Source organism: Danio aesculapii, chromosome 5 (assembly GCF_903798145.1).
Source record: "Danio aesculapii chromosome 5, fDanAes4.1, whole genome shotgun sequence".
In the NCBI taxonomy this organism is placed as follows: domain Eukaryota; kingdom Metazoa; phylum Chordata; class Actinopteri; order Cypriniformes; family Danionidae; genus Danio; species Danio aesculapii.
The window spans coordinates 66,160,485-66,182,149 of NC_079439.1; the positions used below are offsets into that span (position 1 = coordinate 66,160,485).

Consider the following 21,665-nt stretch of genomic DNA (forward strand, 5'->3'; position numbering starts at 1 on the left):
TGCTAAGCTAAGCTAAAAGTGCTCCTGTCAGAACTGTAGATCGGCTGAATGGATTCAAAAATGATAAAACTCAACTGTTTAATGCTAGGTGAATTGTAAAATGAGACTATTAAAAACAAGTGGAGTGCTCCTTTAAAGTATAAATGTTTGCATCTTGATATAGTATTTTTTAAAGAATTGTTATATATATTCTCTTACATTCGTTTATGAAAAGACATGAAAATGTGATGCTAATGATGCTAAGATGCTAATGGTCTAATCTGATTCAAGGATCTATGCTAAGTCTTTTCTGCTATGTTCGTTTATGAAAACACTATTGGTTGGGTTTAGGTCAGTGGTTTCTTAGGTGATCTGAACGACTGAATCCCATCTTAGAAAGTGTAGAAAATGTACCCCAAGTAACGTATTTCAGATTCACAACAATATACAACACCCTCTAGTGGTTTTGTTATCTGAAACGTACAATAACACTTAAACGTAGGCTAAAAAACTATCAAAAGTGGTTATTTTTTTCATGCTAATGGTCTAACCTGATTCAATGATCTATGCTAAGCTAAGCAAAAAATTTTCCTGTTAGACCCAGACATCGGCTGAATGGATTTAAAATTGATAAAAGTCAAATGTTTAATGCTAAGTGACTAAAGAAGTGAAGTGTTCCTTTAAGGTATAAATGTTCGCATCTTGATATAGCTTTTAAAGATTTGTTATATCTTTTCTCTCGTGTTTGTTTCTGAAAACACTATTGGTTGGGTTTAGGTCAGTGATTTGCTAGGTGATCTGTACGACTGAAGTCTCATCTTAGAACGTGTAGAAAACGTACCCTAAGTAATGTATTTCAGATTCACAAAACTGTATACATCGCCCTCTAGTGGTTTTGTCATCTGAAACGTACAACAAAACTTATCCAGAGCAATGTATTTCATGTAGGCTGAAAAATTATCAAAAGTGGTCATATTTGAGTGGGATGCTAATGGTCTAATCTGATTCAATGATCTATGCTAAGCTAAGCTAAAAGTCCTGTCAGAGCTGGAGATCGGCTGAATGGATTCAAAAATGATAAAACTCAACTGTTTAATGCTGGATGACTTGTAAAATGAGATTATTAAAAATAAGTGGAGTGCTCCTTTAAAGTATAAATGTTCGCACCTTGATATAGTTTTTTTAGATCTTACATCTTTTCTCTTTCGTTTGTTAGTTACAGCACTATTGGTTGGGTTTAGGTCAGTGGTTCGCTAGGTGATCTGTACAACTTAAGTCCAGTTTTAGAACATGTAGAAAGCATAGCCCAAGTAACGCATTTCAGATTCACAAACCGTAGACAGCGCCCTCTAGTGGTTTTGTCATCTGAAACATACAGCAAAACGTATCCAGAGCAACGTATGTAATGTAGGCTGAAAAATGATCAAAAGTGGTTATACGTTAATGAGATGCTAATGGTCTAATCTGATTCAATGATCTATGCTAAGCTAAAAGTGCTCCTGTTAGAACTGGAGATTGGCTGAATGGATTCAAAAATGGTAAAAAAGTCAAATTTTTAATGCTAGGTGACTAAAAATGTGGAGTGTTTCTTTAAAGTATAAATGTTCACACCTTGATATAGCTTATTTTTTAGGTATGTTATATCTTTTCTCTCACGCCACTATTGGTCAGTGGTTTGCTATGTGATCGGTATGACAAGTCCCATCTTAAAACGTGCAGAAAACGTACCCCAAGTAACATATTTTAGATTCACAAAACCATAGACAGCGCCCTCTGATGGTTTTGTCATCTGAAATGTACAACAAAACGTATGCGGAGCAACGTATTTAATGTAGGCTGAGGCACATACTGTCAATGAGCTTCGGCTTCGGCTAATAATTAAACCTGAATCAAATGATATGAGTGACAGTAAACATCACTAACATTAAACAGCCAAAAGCAAGATTCATTTATAAAAAACTATCTGTTCATCCTCTATTGCACTTTACAGAAAATATACACACACACACACAAACATGTATAAATAATATGCATGATCGTGTATATCTGTAGAATACAAAATAAGTACTTCATTACAAACGTCTTAAATGTTCCGCATAGCTTGTCCACGTGGATCATGTGCGGAAAACCTCACCCATGAATAAATTAAGACTATCAGAGTTTTTCAAAAAAGCAGGAGAAACTTAGCTCTGAAAAAAAAGCAAATGTCCTCCTGAGCGGTTCATGTAGGAAGTCTTTTTTCCAAAGCGGCTCTGGATTCCTGGTTCCTCCTGTTTAAAGGCTTCAGTACAGGTTTGAGACGTGGTGTACTGAACTCAGTACAGCTTTGTTGGCAACACAGAAGCTCTTGGATGCTATCGATCAGGGATTTTAAGGCCTCAGTTGTGTTTTCTCCTTATAAAAAGCACACAGGGCCCACCTCAAGGTGATAATGTGAGCCAGGTTTAGTGCTGGGCAAGTTGTAGATCTCCACAATGGGGAGTAAGTTTGGGTCCTGCGTCCGGAAAATGAACTGTGTTTGATGCCATCTGCCATCTGTGATCTAGATGGGAAAAAGACGTAGGATTAGTTATATAATGAGGAAGTCTAATAGAAATAGTAGATTTTTCATAGTCAAAATTAAAAATGCGGCGAATCGATGTGGTGAATCTAAACCAAAGCTGCTAAGTGTTGCTTAATTACAAATACTTTCTTCTGAGTCGCAGTTTTAACTCGAAGTGAAGTTTATTTATAAACTAATTTCGAGAGGATCATGTGCTTATGATTGATCACGGCTGGTCCCACATCAGCTAATACATGATTCTCCAATCAGATGATTCCTAAGTCACTATAAACAACCATAGTCTTCATACTACAGTCATCTTCGTCTTGAAGAACCCCCCTGTTCTCCCCTGTTCCTCTCCCTTTTCTTCATAGATTGGGTGACCCAAGGGTTAGCAGTGTCGCCACACAACAAGACCGTCGCTGGTTCTATTCCTTGCTGGGCTGATTGGCATTTCTGTGCAGAGTTTGCATGTTGTCCCCATGTTTGTGTGAGGTTTTTCCCGGGTTCCCTGGTTTCCTCCCACGATCCAAAGAAATGCGTCATAAGTATACTGACTAAACCAAATTGGCACCACAGTCAAGTTCCTAGCCAACAGTATTTTTCCTCTAAAGCAATTCGTTATTAGCCACAAATAAGTGGGGGAGTTACTGAGATCTTGCTGAGCTCAATCTCCCCTCTCGCCCTGCAAACAGGAGGGAGCCTTGGGCTCGAGGATCTTCTGAGCTCAGGGCTCTCTCCCGGGACAGAATGCCCAACAAGCTTTATAATCAATCATCAGCTAAGTGTAAACTCTTGAATTGCAAAAAAGTGCAGCTACAGTTGGGATTAGATGCAAAAACTGCTTTTATTTAACTAGGTGAACTAATAATTCCCTCCAACAAAAGCTAAATTAAATGCACAACACTAACATTTAAAAAAAAATCTTTCTGACTTAGTATTTAAATGCAAAAACACTTTCGCTTAGGTCACTGATGAAATAATTCTACCGACTAGCAGAAATGAACCCAAGCATACAAACACACTTAATATAGAATTTCACAAGATGCATACCGCCGTTGTTCGCTGAATGCTGAGGTCACATACATTTGTATGTTCATGATCCTCTGATGTGCATTAATTGTCACATGCCATGCAATTAACAGGGACATTGATTCATTTTTGGTTATATAAATATGGATAACTGTAATGGCAGTTCATTCCACTGTGGAAACCCCAGATTAATAATGGGACTAAGTCATTTCATTAAACATACCCAGCACTCATCCTTCAGCAAATCAGGCTCGATGAATCCTCCAGACTCAATTATCTGTCCATTCCAGGCTTTAAAGTATACCGTGCTGGAAGAAGGTGTTTTGGAGTCCTCTGATGACCAAACAGAGATGTTCAGACAGTGAACAGTGATGATCTGCACAGCTTCAGAACTCAGGAGGTGGATGAAGTTCATTTGGATCAGACTCACTCCAATCTCCAGCTTTAGGAAAGAAATACAAAGCCTGATTACAACAAGCAAAGCGACTCTGAGTGATCTATTCTGCAAAGAGATGGACACAAAATGCAACAAAAGAACATCTTTAAAGGGTCTTTAAATCACTTTTATAAAGGGTTCAAGCACAGTTGTGTGGCTACAGTGTGCTAACATAGCCAGCTTTTAATGGTAAAAATGCATTGATTTTATTTATTTAATCACACTTCATAAAAACAGTCGGCAGAAACACTTTGATTGACATTCTCCCTTTGTATGTGTCATTCGAGGGGGGAAAGCTCCGCCCAATCTCTCCCTTATTAGCATAGGACACTAGGCTTGTTATTGAATCTGCTAATATCCTGACACACAGGCATTTGTAGCTCCGCCCTTTTTTGAAAAGAGCACAATCTCATTTGAATTTAAAGCGAGAGTCAGCAAAACAGCACAACTAGGATCAAAGCCTAAAAGGGGCAAATTCAAAAATGTATAAAACATATTTTGTGGGGTATTTTGAGCTGAAATGTCACATTCACATTCAAGGGACATCAGAGAATTATTTTATATCCTGTAAAAAGGGGCATAATAGGTCCCCTTTGAATTCAACAAAAATCATTGAAATTAAGCAAATACAGATTCAGTGCAATATATAAACAGTTATAGCTGGTTGTAAGCTTCAAAGACCTTGGATGCAGTGACTGGCTTAAGACAGGTTTGACCTCCACTGGTGAAGCTGCAGGTCACTTCAATGTTGTCAGAGGAGCAGCCCAGGTTAGGATCTATCCAATAAGTGCCTGAAATAAAGAAACAGAATAAAACTGGATGATCCTGCAATATTAATTAATCACCTATGTTAAACCTATGTTTTATTACACTCGCTGACCACTTTATTAGGTACACCTTTTAATGCAAATATCACATTCGCCAATCATATGGCAGTAACTTAAAGGAACACTCCTCTTTTTCCCCAAATTAGCAAATTTTACAACTCTCCTAGAGTTAACAAGTTGAGTATTACTTTTTTAAAACCATTCAATTAATCTCTGGGTCTGACAGGAGAACTTTTACCTTAGCTTAGCATAGATCATTAAATCAGATTAGACCATTAGCATCTTGCTCAAATAGTTTTGATAACATTTCTATTTAAAGCTTGACTCTTCTGTAAAACCCAGGCTCATTCTGAAAACGTAGTCCTATGGACGTTTCTGGAGACCGTGAAAAGCAAAATATTTTAACAGTTTTTGTTTTCGCGAATCCACGAGAGGCCGCTATGTGCACTTTTTCATATCTGAAATTTCGCTCACGAGTGCTGTTTGCGCCCGCTGTTCTTGCGTAAACCCACCAGAGGCCGTTGTCGACTGACTGAATGACTGATTGGTCGACCGACCCACCCTCCCTAAACCCAACCAATTTTATTGATTGACTCGCCCACCCAATTACTTCCCTAAACCCAACCAACGATTTACAAAAGCCGATTCTGTTTTTGTCTTACCTGATTTCTGGAACCCCTCTTCCCCGGACTCGAACCCCATCATCGTGGTTGAACTCCTCTCTGTGTCTCAAATCCGCCGACGTACACGACGAGCTAACTAGACAAACTGGTTGCAGCGGGAAAGCCCTCCACATGGAGGTAAGCGATCAGCTGGTAAGCACGAAAAAGGAACGGCGTCATACGGCCCCGTAGCATTCGTTTAAAAAAATGAAATGCAGCCATACAAACCTCCAGCTACATAATTTGTGGTCTCCGGAAACGTCCATGGGACTACGTTTTCAGAATTAGCCCGTGTTGCTTCTGTAGTATCTACTCAAACCAATAGAAAATGAAAAGTTTCTATTTTCTAGTCCGATATGGCTAAGAACTATAATCTCATTTTGGCATAATAATCAAAGAACTTTGTTGCTGTACCATGGCTGCAGCAGGCACAATGATATTATGCAGCGCTGTTGCCTAGTAGTTGCCAAGCTGGGGACTATTTTCCAGAGCAGAAACAATGCAGTTTACAATCTCACCATCATTTAACCTGTGCTCGCATTCAAGCAGATCCCTGCACATTCTGGCTGGATTCTCCTGCGTTCCTAATGGGTTTTTGATACTGTGGATCAGGATGCTGAGGTAGTGAAGAGTCTTAAAAATCTCGCTTCCTTGATCCAGCAGTGGAAAATCAGTATCCTGATACATCTGTAAATTGAATAAAACTATAAGTTGGTAGCTAAAGTTGTGTACCTGTTTACAAAAAATTACAAGAACTGTAGTCACAGAACAGATACAATTCTGAAGTTTAGTTAATTTGCTGAAACCTAAAACTAATCTCAGACACATTTCCGACACTGCTGGCACTTACTTCAGGTCTTAATGTGGAGCGGGAATCAAAAACATGTAAAGCAGCACCAAGGGCCTCATTTTCCTAAGAGAAAAAATGTAGAGGCATTTCTAAAGACAAGTACTGTTATTATCCACACTTGGTGAGTGCGTTAGAAATAGTTGGGTAATATGGCACATGGAAACCACTAGTGAATGTAAACTTTATGATTAAAGTTTGAAGAAAAACTTTATGGTGGCTTGAGAAAGCCTGATGGAAGTAATTTGTTTAGTTTGAAAGAATTTGAAAAAGTCTGGATGGATGGATGGATGGATGGATGGGTAGGTAGCTAGCCAGACAGACAGACAGACAGACAGACAGACAGACAGACAGACAGACAGACAGACAGACAGACAGACAGACAGATAGATAGATAGATAGATAGATAGATAGATAGATAGATAGATAGATAGATAGATAGATAGATAGATAGATAGATAGATGGATGGATAGACAAATAGACAGATAGACAGACAGACAGACAGAGAGTGGATAGATAGATAGATAGATAGATAGATAGATAGATAGATAGATAGATAGATAGATAGATAGATAGATAGATAGATAGATAGATAGATAGATAGATAGATAGATAGATAGATAGATAGATAGATAGATATAGACAGACAGACAGACAGACAGACAGGTAGATAGATAGATAGATAGATAGATAGATAGATAGATAGATAGATAGATAGATAGATAGATAGATAGATAGATAGATAGATAGATAGATAGATAGATAGATAGATAGATAGATAGATAGATCCAGTATAAAATAGCATTTTTTTCTTGTATAGATTAGCATGTTGTTAGCATGTTTCCAGTATGAACTTGCATGTTGTTAGCATGTTTCCAGTATGAATTAGCATGTTGCTAACATGTTTCTAGTATGAATTAACATGTTGTTAGCATGGCTTTAGTATGAATTTGCATATTGCAAGGATAAATTGGCATGCTTCCGGTATTTATTAACAAATTTGCTTAGATGTTTTTATTATGGATTAGTGTGTTGTTAGCATAACTTTAGTGTTAAATACTATGTTGCTAGCAGGAATTAGCATGTTACTATCATGTTTCTACTATGGATTAGCATGTTTTAACACGCTTCCAGTATAAATTAGCATGTTGCTAGTATGTTTCTAGTATGAATTAGCATGTTTTAACATGTTTCCAGGATGGATTACTGTAGTATAGATTCTAGTGTGAATTAGCATGTTGTTAACATATTTTTGTTATAGATTACCAGGTTACTAGCCCAAAAATTACTACTAATTTATGGATTAGTGTGTTGTTAGCATAACTTTAATGTTCAATACTATGTTGCTTGCAATAATTATTATGTTACTATCATGTTTCTACAATAGATTAGCATGTTTTAACACGTTTCCAGTATGAATTAGCATGTTGCTAGAATGTTTTTATTACAGATTAGCATGTTTTAACATGTTTCCAGAATTGATTAGTATAGTATAATTTCTAGTACGAATTAGCATGTTGTTAGCATGACTTTAGTGTGAATTAGCATGATGCTAACATGTTTCCAGTATGATTTAACATGTTATCATGTTTCCAGTATGAATTATAATGTTGCTAGCATGTAGTATACATTAGCATGCTGCTAACATTTTCCAGTATGAATTAGTATGTTTCTAGTATTATCGTGTTGTTAACGTGACCTTAGTGTGAATTAGCATTATGTTAACATGTTTTCAGTATGAATTAACATGTTGTTATCATGTTTCTGGTATGAATTATAATGTTTTGCTAGCATGTTTATAGTATAATTTATCATGTCGTTAACATGATTTTAGTGTGAATTAGTATGTTGCTAGCATGAATTAGCATGTTGTTAATATTGATAGCATGTTAATAGTATGGATTAGCAGGCTGCTAACATGTTTCCAGTATGAATTAGCATGTTTCTAGTATTAATGTGTTATTAGCATGTTGCCAGTATGAGTAACATGTTTCCAGTATGGATTAACATTTTGTTAACATGTTTGAATTATTAGCATTTCTCAAGCCCCATAATTGTTTTTTAAAAAGAGAAAGAAGTTTACTATTTGTTTGTGTGTTATTTTTATCCCCTTGATGCAGTGCAATCTAGTTGTGTTTATATCAACAGAGATGCCTTACATGAGAGAAGGCTACAGCAGGAAGCCCCTATGAACAAATGAGAGATTAAGAAACAAGTATTAAATTCACGAGCTTAAGCCATATGCAATTCATGCTTGACAATATCATTCACATGCTTGATAAAATAGATTAAGAATACTCACTGGAGGTCCTGGTGGTCCACGAGGACCCGGAGGCCCCTGAAGGAAACCAAAAAAGCTGTGTTGGTTAAAAAAAGCCACTTAATTTATGTAAAAATGTGGTTAGTAATATTGAAGGCTATTGGATCAAACATACCCTGGGTCCCTGAACACCCTGTTAAAAATAAAAGGAGAACCATAGAATTATATTCAGCAGGGAACACTTTTAAACCTTAAAGTCACTTTGAAGTTGTCATCAAGAAGACATTACAGTTCCTGCCAGTTTAGTTTAAAGTTTCTTGAGGATCTTTTGTTTATTTAATTTTATGAATTAGCATGTTGTTAGCATAATTTTGTTATAAATTAGCATGTTTGCTAGCATGTTTCTAGTATGAATTCACATGTTTTAACATGTTTCCAGAATAGTATAGTATAGTATAGTATAGTATAGTATAGTATAGTATAGTATAGTATAGTATAGTATAGTTTCTACTATGAATTAACATATTAGCATGTTTCTAGTATGAATTCACGTTTTAACATGTTTCCAGAATAGTATAGTATAGTATAGTTTCTACTATGAATTAACATATTAGCATGTTTCTAGTATGAATTAGTATCTTATAACATGTTTCCAGTATAGTATAATAAAGCATAGTATAGTACAGTTTAGTATGGTATTGTACAGTACAGTATAGTATTGTTTCTAGTATGAAGTAGCGTGTTATTAGCATGTTTCTAGTATGAGTTAGTATCTTTTAACATGTTTCCAGTATGATCAGTTTAGAAAACTAAAATAACGTATAGTTCCTAGTATTAATTAGCATGTTATTAGCATATTTCTAGTATGAATCAGCATCTTTTAACATGTTTCCAGTATGGATTTTTATAGCACAGTATACTATAGCATAGTATAGTTTCTAGTATGAATTAGCATGTTATTAGCATATTTCTAGTATGCATTAGCATATTTTAACATGTTTTCAGTATGGATTAGTATAGTAGAGTGTAGTATATTTTCTTGTATGAATTAGCATGTTTCTAGTATGTATTAGCATCTTTTAACATGTTTTCAGTTTGGATTAGCATAGTATAGTATAGTATAGTATAGTATAGTATAGTATAGTATAGTATAGTATAGTATAGTATAGTATAGTACAGTACAGTACAGTACAGTACAGTGCAGTATAGTATAGTATAGTATAGTATAGTATAGTATAGTATAGTATAGTATAGCACTGTGCAGTATAGCTTCTGGTATGAATTAGCATGTTATTAGCATGTTTCTAGTAAATTAGAATATTCTAACATGTTTCCAATATGGATTATTATAGTTTAGTATAGTTTAGCATAGCATAGCATAGTATAATATAGTATAGTATAGTTTCTAGTATGAATTAGCATGTTTCTAGTATGAATTAGAATATTCTAACATGTTTCCAATTTGGATTATTATAGTATAGTATAGTATAGTATAGTATAGTATAGTATAGTATAGTATAGTATAGTATAGTATAGTATAGTATAGTTTAATTCTAGTATGAATTAGCATGTTATTAGCATGTTTCTAGTATGAATTAGTATCTTCTGACATGTTTTCAGTTTGGATTAGTACAGTTTAGTATCGTTTCTAGTATGAATTAGCATGTTGTTAGCATGACTTTAGTGTGAAATAACATGTTGTTAACATTTTTCTTTTATGGATTAGCATATTTTCATTCCACACTAAAAAAACAAATGAACAACAGCTGATCCAAAAGTGAATAATATGTGAGATTTTCCTATACGTTTTGATTTACAAAGTGATTTAATCAATAAAATAGGAATTTGGAGAAATTAAATAGGAGCTGACATAATTAAAAGTTTTCAAAATCATCTTACCATTTCCCCTTTGTTTCCTTTGTCACCTTGCGGTCCCTAATATGAGAAAAAAGAGATATAATTTGTGAAACTAATTCGAAAGCACATAAAGAACAAGTTTGTTAAGTGATTTGGATCATACGTACTGGGTTACCACTCGGCCCAATGATCCCAATGGGTCCGATGGCTCCTTGCATCCCCTTAAAAGAAGAAACACCTACAGTAGTTGCTGATCAAGAACTCTTCATCCATCTCACTGGTGTTTTCACATCAGTTCTCACAGTGGTACTTACCATTAAACCCTGAGGACCCTTTGGACCCTGCACACCCACTGGACCGAAGTCTCCAGGCGGCCCCTGTGAATGACAGAATCTCTTTTGAAGTCAAAAAGGAAAAAAATTGACTGTTGATTACTATTGACCTTATTCTTTCATGTATGACCAGGCACAGCCATTGGAAGCTTGTTGGCTCGTGATTTCTGCTCTCATTCACTTTTTAGCCATACATTTTATTTTTTATTAATATTTTTAAGGATTGTTATGCTGGTTTATGTTTAAAATTTTTATGTATAATTTTAAAAACTACTAGAGCTGCGTCCAAAATTGTATACGTGCCTATTACATATAAAGTTAAAAGTAGTATGCGAGCCGAGTAGTATGTCCAAATTAATAGTGTTTGAAAAACAGTATACTAGAAGTACGCCGAAGGTTCTGAAGTGAAACAAAATTTTTAAAGGTGAAAATGACTTGCAAAAATCACTTTTAAAAGGGGTTTAAACACAATCTAATTTGAATTTAAAGCGACAGTCACCAAAATGGCCCAATTAGAATCAAAGCATAAAAGGGGCAGTTTCAAAGAGTTAAAAAACATTATTTGTGGGGTATTTTGAGCTGAAACATCACATACACACTTTAGGGACTTATTTTAGATCTTGTAAAAAGGGGCATAATAGGTCCCCTTTAAAAAAAAATTGGAACATCCCAGATTAATAAGACTGCCATTATCAACATCATCATAATCATCATAAGATCAGCATTATATTTTATAGCAAACAGTGCCATCAAAACACAGCAGGCTGACTTTTATGATAATGCTAGAGCAGGAAGTGAGTTTACCTGTGGTCCAAATATTCCAAAAACTCCAGGAAATCCCTGTTCACCAGCATCACCCTAAAGAACCATATAAACCACACAGTAGCAGATCAGCAGGTGGCATCAATCTACAATCTGTGTGTTAAAAAAATGTCACTGACGCCATTTATTCATTGATTAACTGTTAAACAAAATGAGTTTTCCTTTTTCAGAAGTTCACACTTAGCTGATTATTGATTATAAAGCGTGTCTGGCATGCTGTCGCGGGAGGGAGCCCTGAGCTCAGAAGATCCTCGAGCCCAATCCTTCCCGTTTGCAGGGCGAGAGGGGAGTTTGAGCTCAGGTAGGTCTCGAGGGCTCCCCTGTTTTTTATGGCTAATGACAAATTAGGGATTGCTATGGAGAGATTTACTGCTGATTAAGAGCTCATCTATAGTGCCAATTTGGTTTGGTCAATTCACCTATGGTCTTTGGACTGTGGTCTTTGGACTGTGGGAGGAAACTAGAGAACCCGGTGGAAACGCAAGCACAGGGAGAACATGTAAACTCCGCACAAAATCTTTGACTGGCCTGGTAAGGACTAAGAACCAGTGGCATTCTTGCTGTGAGGAAACAGTGCTAACCACTGGGCCACCGTGCCGCCCTATCAAGGAAAAGAGAGGAGGAGTAGGCGTGGAAGGGGGGATTCTTCAAGACGAAGTTAACTGAGGTTAGAAACTCTGGTTATTTATAGTGAGTTAGGAATCATCCGATTGGTGAATCATGCGTTAGATAATGCGGGACCAGCTGTGGCCAATCATAAACATATGTTCCTCTCGAAAATAGTTTAGAAATAAACTTCACTTTGGCTGAAAATGTTGTGTTGTTAACAGCCCAATAGAGGGAAATCATACTCACAGGTTGTCCTTTGAAGCCTCGGTCGCCTTGTTTTCCAGGAAACCCCATTCCTCCATTCAATCCTCTATTGCCTGGAGGTCCAGTTTGGCCAGGAATGCCCCTTTCACCCTAGGATAAATGTTGAAGCTAAAATCAACTAATACTGATATACAGTACATAAGGAATAACAATAACATTAGGAATAATAATTACATTAACACAGTACATAAGGAATAATTGACGATGGGGCATCGAGGTAGATGAAACTAGTCCCATACAGGAGCTGCTTGAGGACAAAAATCTGACAAAGGTCTTACGATACAGCATGGGTCTCAAACTTGATTCCTGGAGGGCCGCAGCTCTGCACAGTTTTGCTCCAACCCTAATCAAACACAGCTGATTCCACTAATCAAAGTGTTCAAGACTACTAGAGACTATTAAGCAGGTGTGAGTTGGAGATGGTTGGAGATAAAATCATCTGAGCTGTGGCCCTCAAAAAATTGAGTTTGAGGCCGCTGCAATACAGCATCTGTACCATGTCTTTAGGTGTGGTAATATAAATAGAATAATTGATGATGGGGCATTGATTATCAACCAATCAGAATCAAGAATTCAACAACCCCCATTGTATAAGATATAATAAGATTTATTACATGGGTGTCTGGAATACTTGATTCTGATTGATCAGACGCGATGTTCCAAGGTATGTTATTCAGACACAATAACTGCTAAATAGCTCAGACACATCCAGGAACTTCAAACCACCTTGACCGTCAGTGAATAGGTTCACATTCATATACTTATATCCACATTCTTTTGTATCTGCTTGTCTGTCAGACCCAATGACTGTAAAAAATATGGACGACGCGACAGCACCTTTTCCCATTGAACCCTTTGAAGGCAAAATGCCTTGAGACGGGCACAAACTGTCGTGAAAAAAACTGAAATTGTAGCCTGAGCATGCGCAGAAGGGACTACCTGATGGAGCCAGAGGTGGAGCTGCGAAATCAAGCTCCCAACCAAACACTGGACGTCAAATCAACCACGCCCCACGAACTTCTTATTTGACGACCCGTATCTGCACTATAACAAAGGCTCACTAATATAAATTTTAAGCACTTACATTTAAAAACATGTAATAATATACGATTTAAAAACTGTGTGATGTAAGCTGTTATAATTTAGTAAAAACAATACAGGTTGGACTGCAGAAATAAATGATCTTCCATGCACTCTAGCCTAAGTCAGACTAAGCCATGAGCTACAAAAAATATTTCTTATAACAGGGTTGTTGGTATTTGTTATCTTCATAGGGGTAGAACTAACACTAAAATATGAACAATAACATATAAACAACAACATTCATATTTTATAACAGCAAATTCAATAGATTAACTCAATAACATGCCGAAACTCAAAATATCAGAGACGTCCTTTAAAACAAGTTCAAATAACATTACAGGAGATAAATGTGGAGATCGGCTAACATTAGTTTTGTCTTCATAATTATTATTTTAAATCCATAAAGAGAATTACTGCTAGATCATGATCACCTGTATTTTCCCTGTCATGGCTAGGCGTGTATCAGCAAACTAAAAAAAAAGCCCGATAAAACCCTGACCTTACTGAATAAACAGTGTTCCACCAGATCCTGTATGTCAGAAAGTATAGTTTACTGCTGAACTCATTTTATCATGGTAAAATAACAGAAATGGAAAAATAACACTTCAGTCTCCTCCTGAAGCTCCGATGTCTGCTATGAGAAACTGTCAGTCACAACTGTCAACAACTATGACACGCCCCATTTTTATAGCGTTAAATTACTGGCTAAAAACCTACTGAAGATCTGCACCTATATCAGCTTGATAACCAGTGCCTCAATTGACCAAAACCATCTTTCGGGAGGTTTTTATTGCAAGTGTAATAATTTTTTTAATTTGGGCTCAAGTCTCGTTCACTAACAGAGGAGGCGGGCTTTATGAATTGTACTGCAGCCAGCCCCCAGGGGGCGATCTAACGGCCAGGACCTTCACTCAAAAGCAGGTGTGTGACACACTTGGTCAGACCACAGTTTTTAGCCATTTTTGACTGTTTGGCGCCATCTTGTGGCTGAATAATGTGAGGGTAGTAAATACTCCATGAGCTGTTTTAGTTTCTGTCAGCTTTGCATTTAATGAAGCAATTAAGAAACCATTACAGCTCAGAACAATGTTTTCTGTATAATTTTTATGTTTTGTGTAATAAGTATGATAAAGTACATCCAGGATGGTTGTTTTTCGCAGAATAAAGCCCTTCAGTCTTATACAGCAGTGCTCCAATTCACGTCGGGCTGCCAATAAACCTGTGAGGCTTTATTCTGTGATAACAACCTCATGGATGTACTTCATCCCTAACAGTGACACACAAACACAAAGTGAGCTATCCATATATAACCAAAGTACCTTTGGCCCAAAAGAGCCTTGAACTCCTGGTAGACCTGGTGCTCCTGCATTTCCTTGAGAACCCGGTTTTCCAGGCAGCCCATCATCCCCATCACTTCCAAGATCACCCTAATTTGCATTACAGAGGAAAAAATAAACCACAACATCACAAACCATATAAAGCACCTGGGCCAAATAAAGTATTACACTGAGGACATTGAGAATTACATTCATTGTCTTACTGGCATTCCTTTAGCTCCATCTTTCCCAGCAGCTCCATCCAGTCCAGGATCCCCCTCAAAACCCTCTCGACCGATAACCCCTCTGGGCCCAGAAACACCAACAGGACCCTGAAACACAGTAACATCACAGTAAACACAGAAACATCAGTTGCCGTTTTATTAAGATGCTACTGAAATCATTTCTGGGTATAGGAAATTTGCTTACAGGAGAGCCTCGGTTTCCAGATTCACCACGAGGACTGTTTTTGCCTTTTGGACCCTGAATACAGTCAAATATTCAGTTGAGATATTTTTATTATTCAAATTAGAAGTTTATGTATGTATAAATGCACAATATGTGTGTGTGTGTGTGTGTGTGTGTGTGTGTGTGTGTGTGTTTGGATGATGGATATTTTCCTACTTTATTGCCTTTGGATCCTTTTGGCCCTGGAAAACCTCTTGGCCCTGAATTTCCCTGTGGTTTTACAGAGCGGAAATATGATGAAAAACTAAATATGGCTAATTGAAATAGTATAAATCGTAACAAAAATCTTGATAAATAATATGTTTTGTAGTTATTTTAGATAGTTGCAAAGGAAAAACCTATAATTTTTATTTACAAAATATATCTATTTCCTTTGCAACTACTTGAAATAACATTAACGAATTTAATGAAAATTAAGAAAGCTAATTTTTTCTATACTCAAATGATATGAATTATTTATATAAGTTTTTGCAAAGGGAAAATTGCATAATTGTTATTGACAAAAGATATACATTTTTCCTTCACATCTAATTGTAGCAAAAACATTAATAAATTATATTATTTGATGTTATTTTAGATAGTTGCAAAGGAAAAACGTATCATTTTTATTTACTATTTTCCTTCGCAACTACCTGAAATGACATTTATGAATTTAATGAAAATGTAAAAAAAAAAACTTTGTTTACTTGAAATATTATAAATCGTAACAAAAACATTGCTAATTAATATTATCAAAAGTTATTTCAGGTAGTTGCGAAGGAAAAACATATTATTTTATTTACAAAAGATATCTAGTTTCCTCGGCAACTACCTGAAATAACATTAATGAATTTAATGAAAATTAAGAAAACTGATTTTGTAAACTTGAAATAATATAAATTGTAGCAAAAACATTGATACATAATATTATTTGATGTTATTTCAAGTAGTTGCAAAGGAAAAAATGTAATAATTTTTATTTATAAAAGATATACATTTTTCCTTGGCAATTAATTGTAGCAAAAACATTGATAAAAAATAATACTATTTGATGTTATTTCTGGTAGTTGCGATGGAAAAATGTATATATATATATATCTATCTATATATATATATATATATATATATATATATATATATATATATATATATATATATATATATATATATATATATATATATATATATATACCTATCTATCTATATATATATATATATATATATATATATATATATATATATATATATATATATATATATATTTTTTTTTTTTTTATTTTTTTTTTTTTACAAAAGATATATATTTTTTTAATTATAAAAAAACTAAATGCAAAACGAAACTACCATAATTTGACAAAAATTAAAATAGGAAATATAAAAATAATTGTGAGAAAGGATTAATCCTGATTACTCCAATCCAAATTAAAAGTTTGTATTTACATATTAGATATGAGTATATAAATACAAACATCCAAAAAATACAAAACAATATTTTTACATATTTATATATAATTTGTATTGGATTTAAATATTTTATATATAATAATATAAATATAAAATTTACAAAACTATGACATATATCAGTGATACTTAATTAACCCTGGTTATGTTACATTGGAGATAACATTGGAGAAACATGTATAATGGTAGATTCACTCACAGGGACTCCAGGAGCCCCCTCTTTTCCTCTTTCTCCTTGAACACCTTCATGACCCTTAAAGTTGACAAAATTTATTTTCATATTGAAATTCAATAGTCAATATATAACGTATTTTAATTGGTGGTCTATTTTGGTCCTATTTTTTGGACACTCACTGGGTATCCAGGGTCACCAGGTTCTCCTCGTTCTCCTCTGTTGCCAACAGGTCCCTTTAACCCAATGAAAAATCAAATATATTGATCAGGTTGGCATCCAAAATTCTCCAAAACAAGGTTAAAATGTTTAGTAAATCTAATGGACTGACTCACGATGTCACCAGAAGGACCAGGTGGACCTTCAACCTTCCCGTCATCTCCATGCTCTCCCTGAAATTTCAATTGAATGAATGAAATGTTCAGAATTGATTTCAGGACATTTATTTCTAAAAAATCCAGTATGCATTTGGCTATGTGTTGCGTTATAGCTAATGTGATTTATCACCTATTTATTTATTTATTTATTTATTTATTTATACCTTTTCACCTCTTGGTCCCGGGGATCCCAATGAACCTTGTGGTCCTTGATGACCCTAAGGTAAGTTTAGAAAAGAAAACAACAGGATTATGAAACCACTATCTCAAAAAAAATATTTTACATAATGTAGAGCAACTGTTTTAAAAGTTTTATGCTCAAATTATATAAAAAAACATCAAATAAAGTCTTATAAGCCATGTTTATGTTAAATAACACTTACTTCATATCCTATTAAACCTGGCTCTCCGTGCTGACCCATTTTTCCCGGAGCACCCTAAATATGATAACCATGGGATTGGAGTTAGTTTCAGAAACCAATTTTCAAACACAAAATATAACTAACCTAAATAAATATCAATCCTCAAAAATGTTTTATTTATTTTATTATGACATTAATATAAACATGTTCTGTGGTCTAACAATGATGATGATACTAGTTAAAAATCAAATAAATAAAAAAAATACTGGAAACAAGATAGCATCATGCTAATTCCTGCTAGCAACATGATATTTAACACTAAAGTTATGCTAACAACCCTTTAATCTATAATAGAAACATGCTAGCAACATGTTAATTCATATTAGAAACATGCCAATAACATGCCAATTTTGCTTGCAATATGCAAATTCATACAAAAATCATCCTAACAATATGTTAACTCATACTAGAAACATGTTAGCGACATGCTAATTTGTGCTGGAAACATGCTAGCAACATGCAAACTCATAGTAGAAACATACTAATCATAATAGAAACATTCTAGCAAATTTGTTAATACATACTGGAAACATGCCAATAACATGCTTGCTTGAATTTATGCTTGCAATATGCAAATTCACACTAAAACCATGCCAACAACATGTAAATTCATACTAGAAACATGTTAGAAACATGCAAATTCATAATGGAAACATGTTAACAACATGCTAATCTACCTATCTATCTGTCGGTCTGTCTGTCTGTCTGTCTGTCGGTCGGTCGGTCAACGCTCTGTCTGTCTGTCTGTTTATCTACAGGCATCTATCTATCTATCTATCTGTCGGCCGATCGGTCGGTCTGTCTGTCTGTCTGTCCATCTATCTATCTACAGGCATCTATCTATCTGTCGGTCGGTCAGTCGATCGGTGGTCGGAAACGTGTTAGCAACATGCAAATTCATAATAGAAACATGTTAACAACATGCTAATCTATACTAAAAACATGCTATCTATCTATCGGTCGGTCGGTCCATCTGTCTGTCTATCTATCTATCTACAGGGATCTATCTATCTATCTGTCGGTCGGTCGGTTGTTGGTCTGTCTGTCTGTCTATCTATCTATCTACAGGCATCTATGTATCTGTCGGTTGGTCGGTCGTCCGTCGGTCAGTCAGTCTGTCTGTCTGTCTGTCTGTCTGTCTATCTATCTATCAGTATTTACTTCCTCAGTTTGTGGAAAAGTTATCCGTGATGATTTTTTTTTCTACTTGTAACATTTTTTACCACTTGTATTTAAATTTACAATTTAAATTAAATGTACAAGTTAATCCTAATGCAATTTTGGAAGACACCACATGGAATCTTAAAAAAAATCTGATTTTGCAAAAACATTAACAATCCTTTAACACAAATTGAATAAAATATTCACCATAAATCCAGTAGTTCCTCTGCTTCCCTTTGGCCCGATGAAACCCATGTCACCTTGCTCACCCAAAGCACCCATCTCACCAAGATGACCTTGATGACCTTTGCTGCCCTGGAATTAATTTAAAGAGATAGTTCACCCAAACATTTCAGTTCTGGCATCATTTAGTCACCCTCCACTTGTCACAAACCTATTTGAGTTTGTTTTTCCTATTGATCACAAAAGGAGTTATTTAGAAAAATGCTGCAAACCAGTAACCACTGCACTGACTGAATCACTTGTTTGTCTTACTATTGATGTTAATAGTTAACACTCTTCAAAATATCTTTTTTTGTGTGTTCAACAGATAAAATAAACTGACAGGTTTGGAAACATTTGAGAGAGTAAATAATGATTACATTTTTATTTTTGGGAGAACTATCCCTTCAAGCACCATTTAAACTCATATATACACATGGAGAAATGCTGAAATGCAATACTAAGTACTGTGAGTAGTGGTAAAGTAAACTAAAATGTCAAACAAATATAAAATACCTTCTCTCCAGGTTTTCCCCTCTCACCAATTTTCCCCGGTTTGCCTTCAGGGCCCTGAAATGACATTATAGAGTTGACACACTGCGAAAATGAATAGAGAGAGAGAGAGCGAGAGACACAGAGAGAGAGAGATCTCTGAATGAACACGATCAGTGGTGACTTATGGCTTTAATCATTCAGATCTACTACAAGAAGATTTCGTTTGTCTTTTCTGTCGTCCAGTCACTCAGCGAAACATTTCAAAGCATGTGCTGAGAAGTAAGTGATCTGAAGTGAAACAATTTATAGATGTTCTGATGAGAAACTGAAAGTCTTTGGTGCTTTAAATGAACTATCAGCCCAAACAATATGGTAAGAATTGATTAGTTACTTTACTTAAAGTGGGTAAACTTAAAAGTGTCCAATTGACTTTACTTAAAAAATAAGTAAACCCGTTGTAACTTAGAACTGTTGAGTTGACTTAATTTTTATAATTATGCATATTTTTTTTTATTTATTTATTTAATTATTTTACCATGAATGTCCCATTGAGATACAATATCTCTTCTACCAAGGAGTCCTGGTCAAGCCAGGCAGCATAGGACAAAGTAAAAAAATTAAAAATAAATAAAAATAAAATAACACACACACACACACACACACACACACATATATATATATATATATGTCACCACACATATACACACACAAAAGTAGTATAAATCATAATCAATTGTTAAAATATGTGCACTGTTCTAAATTGACAGTCTTTAAAATATTTTTAAATATAGCGATAGATGGTACGGATTTCATATGTACTGTAGTATATGTTGAAGCTCATTCCATACATTTGGAGCATACTTAGAGAATGCAGACCGACCTATATATACTGGAGTTGGACAATGAAAATGAAACACTGACCCATTTAGAGAGTTTATGGTTAAATTTAATCAGCCAATCGTCAGTTTCAATGGTGCCAGCAGCAAAAATCTTGAGCTGTGGACAACGTGAAAGATGTATTGTTCTATGATTAGTCCACCTTCGCTGTCTTTCACACATCCAGGAGAGTTATGGTGTGGAGAAGCCCCAAAGAAGTGTACCACCCAGACTGTTGCATGCCCAGTGTGAAGCATGGTGGTGGATCAGTGATGGTTTGGGCTGCAATACCATGGCCTTCCCTAGGCCCAATATTTATGCTAGATGGACATGTCACGGTCAAGGACTACCGAACCATTCTGGAGGACCATGTGCACCAAATGGATCAAACATTGTATCCTGAAGGCTGTGCCGTATATCAGGATGATAGTGCACCAACACACACAGCAAGACTGGTGACAGAGTGGTTTGACGAACATGAAAGTAGAGTTGAACATGTCCCATGGCCTGCACAGTCACCAGGTCATTATTGAGCTACTTTGGGGTGTTTTGGAGGAGCGAGTTTTTCTCCACCAGCATCACTTAGTGACTGGGCCACTATTCTGTAGATAGAATGGCTCAAAATCCCTTTAGCCACTGTGCGGGACTTGTATCTGTCAATCCCAAGATGAAATGGTGCTGTATTGGTCTGCAAAAGAAGGCCCTAAACCACACTAATGAATTACTGTGGTCTAAAACCAGGCGTTTCAGTTTCGTTTTATTGTCCAACCCTGTAGTTCCTTTACTTAATAATTTTAAGGCAACCAATTGCTTTATAAGTTATGCATTTACGCACTTTTTAAGTCAACTAATCACTTTTTACAGTGTAGTTATTGAATTATTGAGTGCAAAACACCTAAAAACCATAAGAAAATAAGCCACTGTTTCAGGAAATAAAAGTGCACACACCTTGACACCTAATAATCCAGGATCACCAGTACGTCCTTCTGTTCCTTTAAATCCGATGGCTCCTTTTTCGCCTGGTTCTCCCTCCAATCCAACATCCCCCTTTTCACCCTACAGACAACAACATTTAGGGTGAGTTTTCACCAATAATGATTAAAATAAGCAACATTTAGAGCTAATCAAGGATTATTTTAAATCAAGTCATGTTGCACCACTTA

The 21,665-nt window shown here is 35.5% G+C and overlaps 1 protein-coding gene across 1 annotated transcript in view; it reads right to left on the reverse strand.

Moving 5' to 3' along the window:
- Positions 1 to 244: 244 nt before the first annotated feature.
- Positions 245 to 21,665, reverse strand: part of col27a1b (collagen, type XXVII, alpha 1b) — a 189,896-nt gene continuing 168,475 nt past the window's right edge. Inside the window, exons 37-61 of the mRNA XM_056458734.1 lie at positions 21,451 to 21,558; positions 19,648 to 19,701; positions 19,117 to 19,224; positions 17,710 to 17,763; positions 17,491 to 17,544; positions 17,285 to 17,341; positions 17,132 to 17,185; positions 16,977 to 17,030; positions 15,494 to 15,547; positions 15,299 to 15,352; positions 15,094 to 15,201; positions 14,873 to 14,980; positions 12,453 to 12,560; positions 11,580 to 11,633; positions 10,758 to 10,820; positions 10,611 to 10,664; positions 10,486 to 10,521; positions 8,762 to 8,779; positions 8,629 to 8,664; positions 8,486 to 8,512; positions 6,329 to 6,391; positions 5,997 to 6,165; positions 4,671 to 4,780; positions 3,777 to 3,995; positions 245 to 2,521 (exon numbers count right to left, since the gene is read on the reverse strand). Of these exons, the coding sequence (XP_056314709.1) occupies positions 2,375 to 2,521; positions 3,777 to 3,995; positions 4,671 to 4,780; positions 5,997 to 6,165; positions 6,329 to 6,391; positions 8,486 to 8,512; positions 8,629 to 8,664; positions 8,762 to 8,779; positions 10,486 to 10,521; positions 10,611 to 10,664; positions 10,758 to 10,820; positions 11,580 to 11,633; positions 12,453 to 12,560; positions 14,873 to 14,980; positions 15,094 to 15,201; positions 15,299 to 15,352; positions 15,494 to 15,547; positions 16,977 to 17,030; positions 17,132 to 17,185; positions 17,285 to 17,341; positions 17,491 to 17,544; positions 17,710 to 17,763; positions 19,117 to 19,224; positions 19,648 to 19,701; positions 21,451 to 21,558 (1,971 nt within the window). The 3' untranslated portion in view covers positions 245 to 2,374. The remainder of the gene's footprint in view (positions 2,522 to 3,776; positions 3,996 to 4,670; positions 4,781 to 5,996; positions 6,166 to 6,328; positions 6,392 to 8,485; positions 8,513 to 8,628; positions 8,665 to 8,761; positions 8,780 to 10,485; positions 10,522 to 10,610; positions 10,665 to 10,757; positions 10,821 to 11,579; positions 11,634 to 12,452; positions 12,561 to 14,872; positions 14,981 to 15,093; positions 15,202 to 15,298; positions 15,353 to 15,493; positions 15,548 to 16,976; positions 17,031 to 17,131; positions 17,186 to 17,284; positions 17,342 to 17,490; positions 17,545 to 17,709; positions 17,764 to 19,116; positions 19,225 to 19,647; positions 19,702 to 21,450; positions 21,559 to 21,665) is intronic.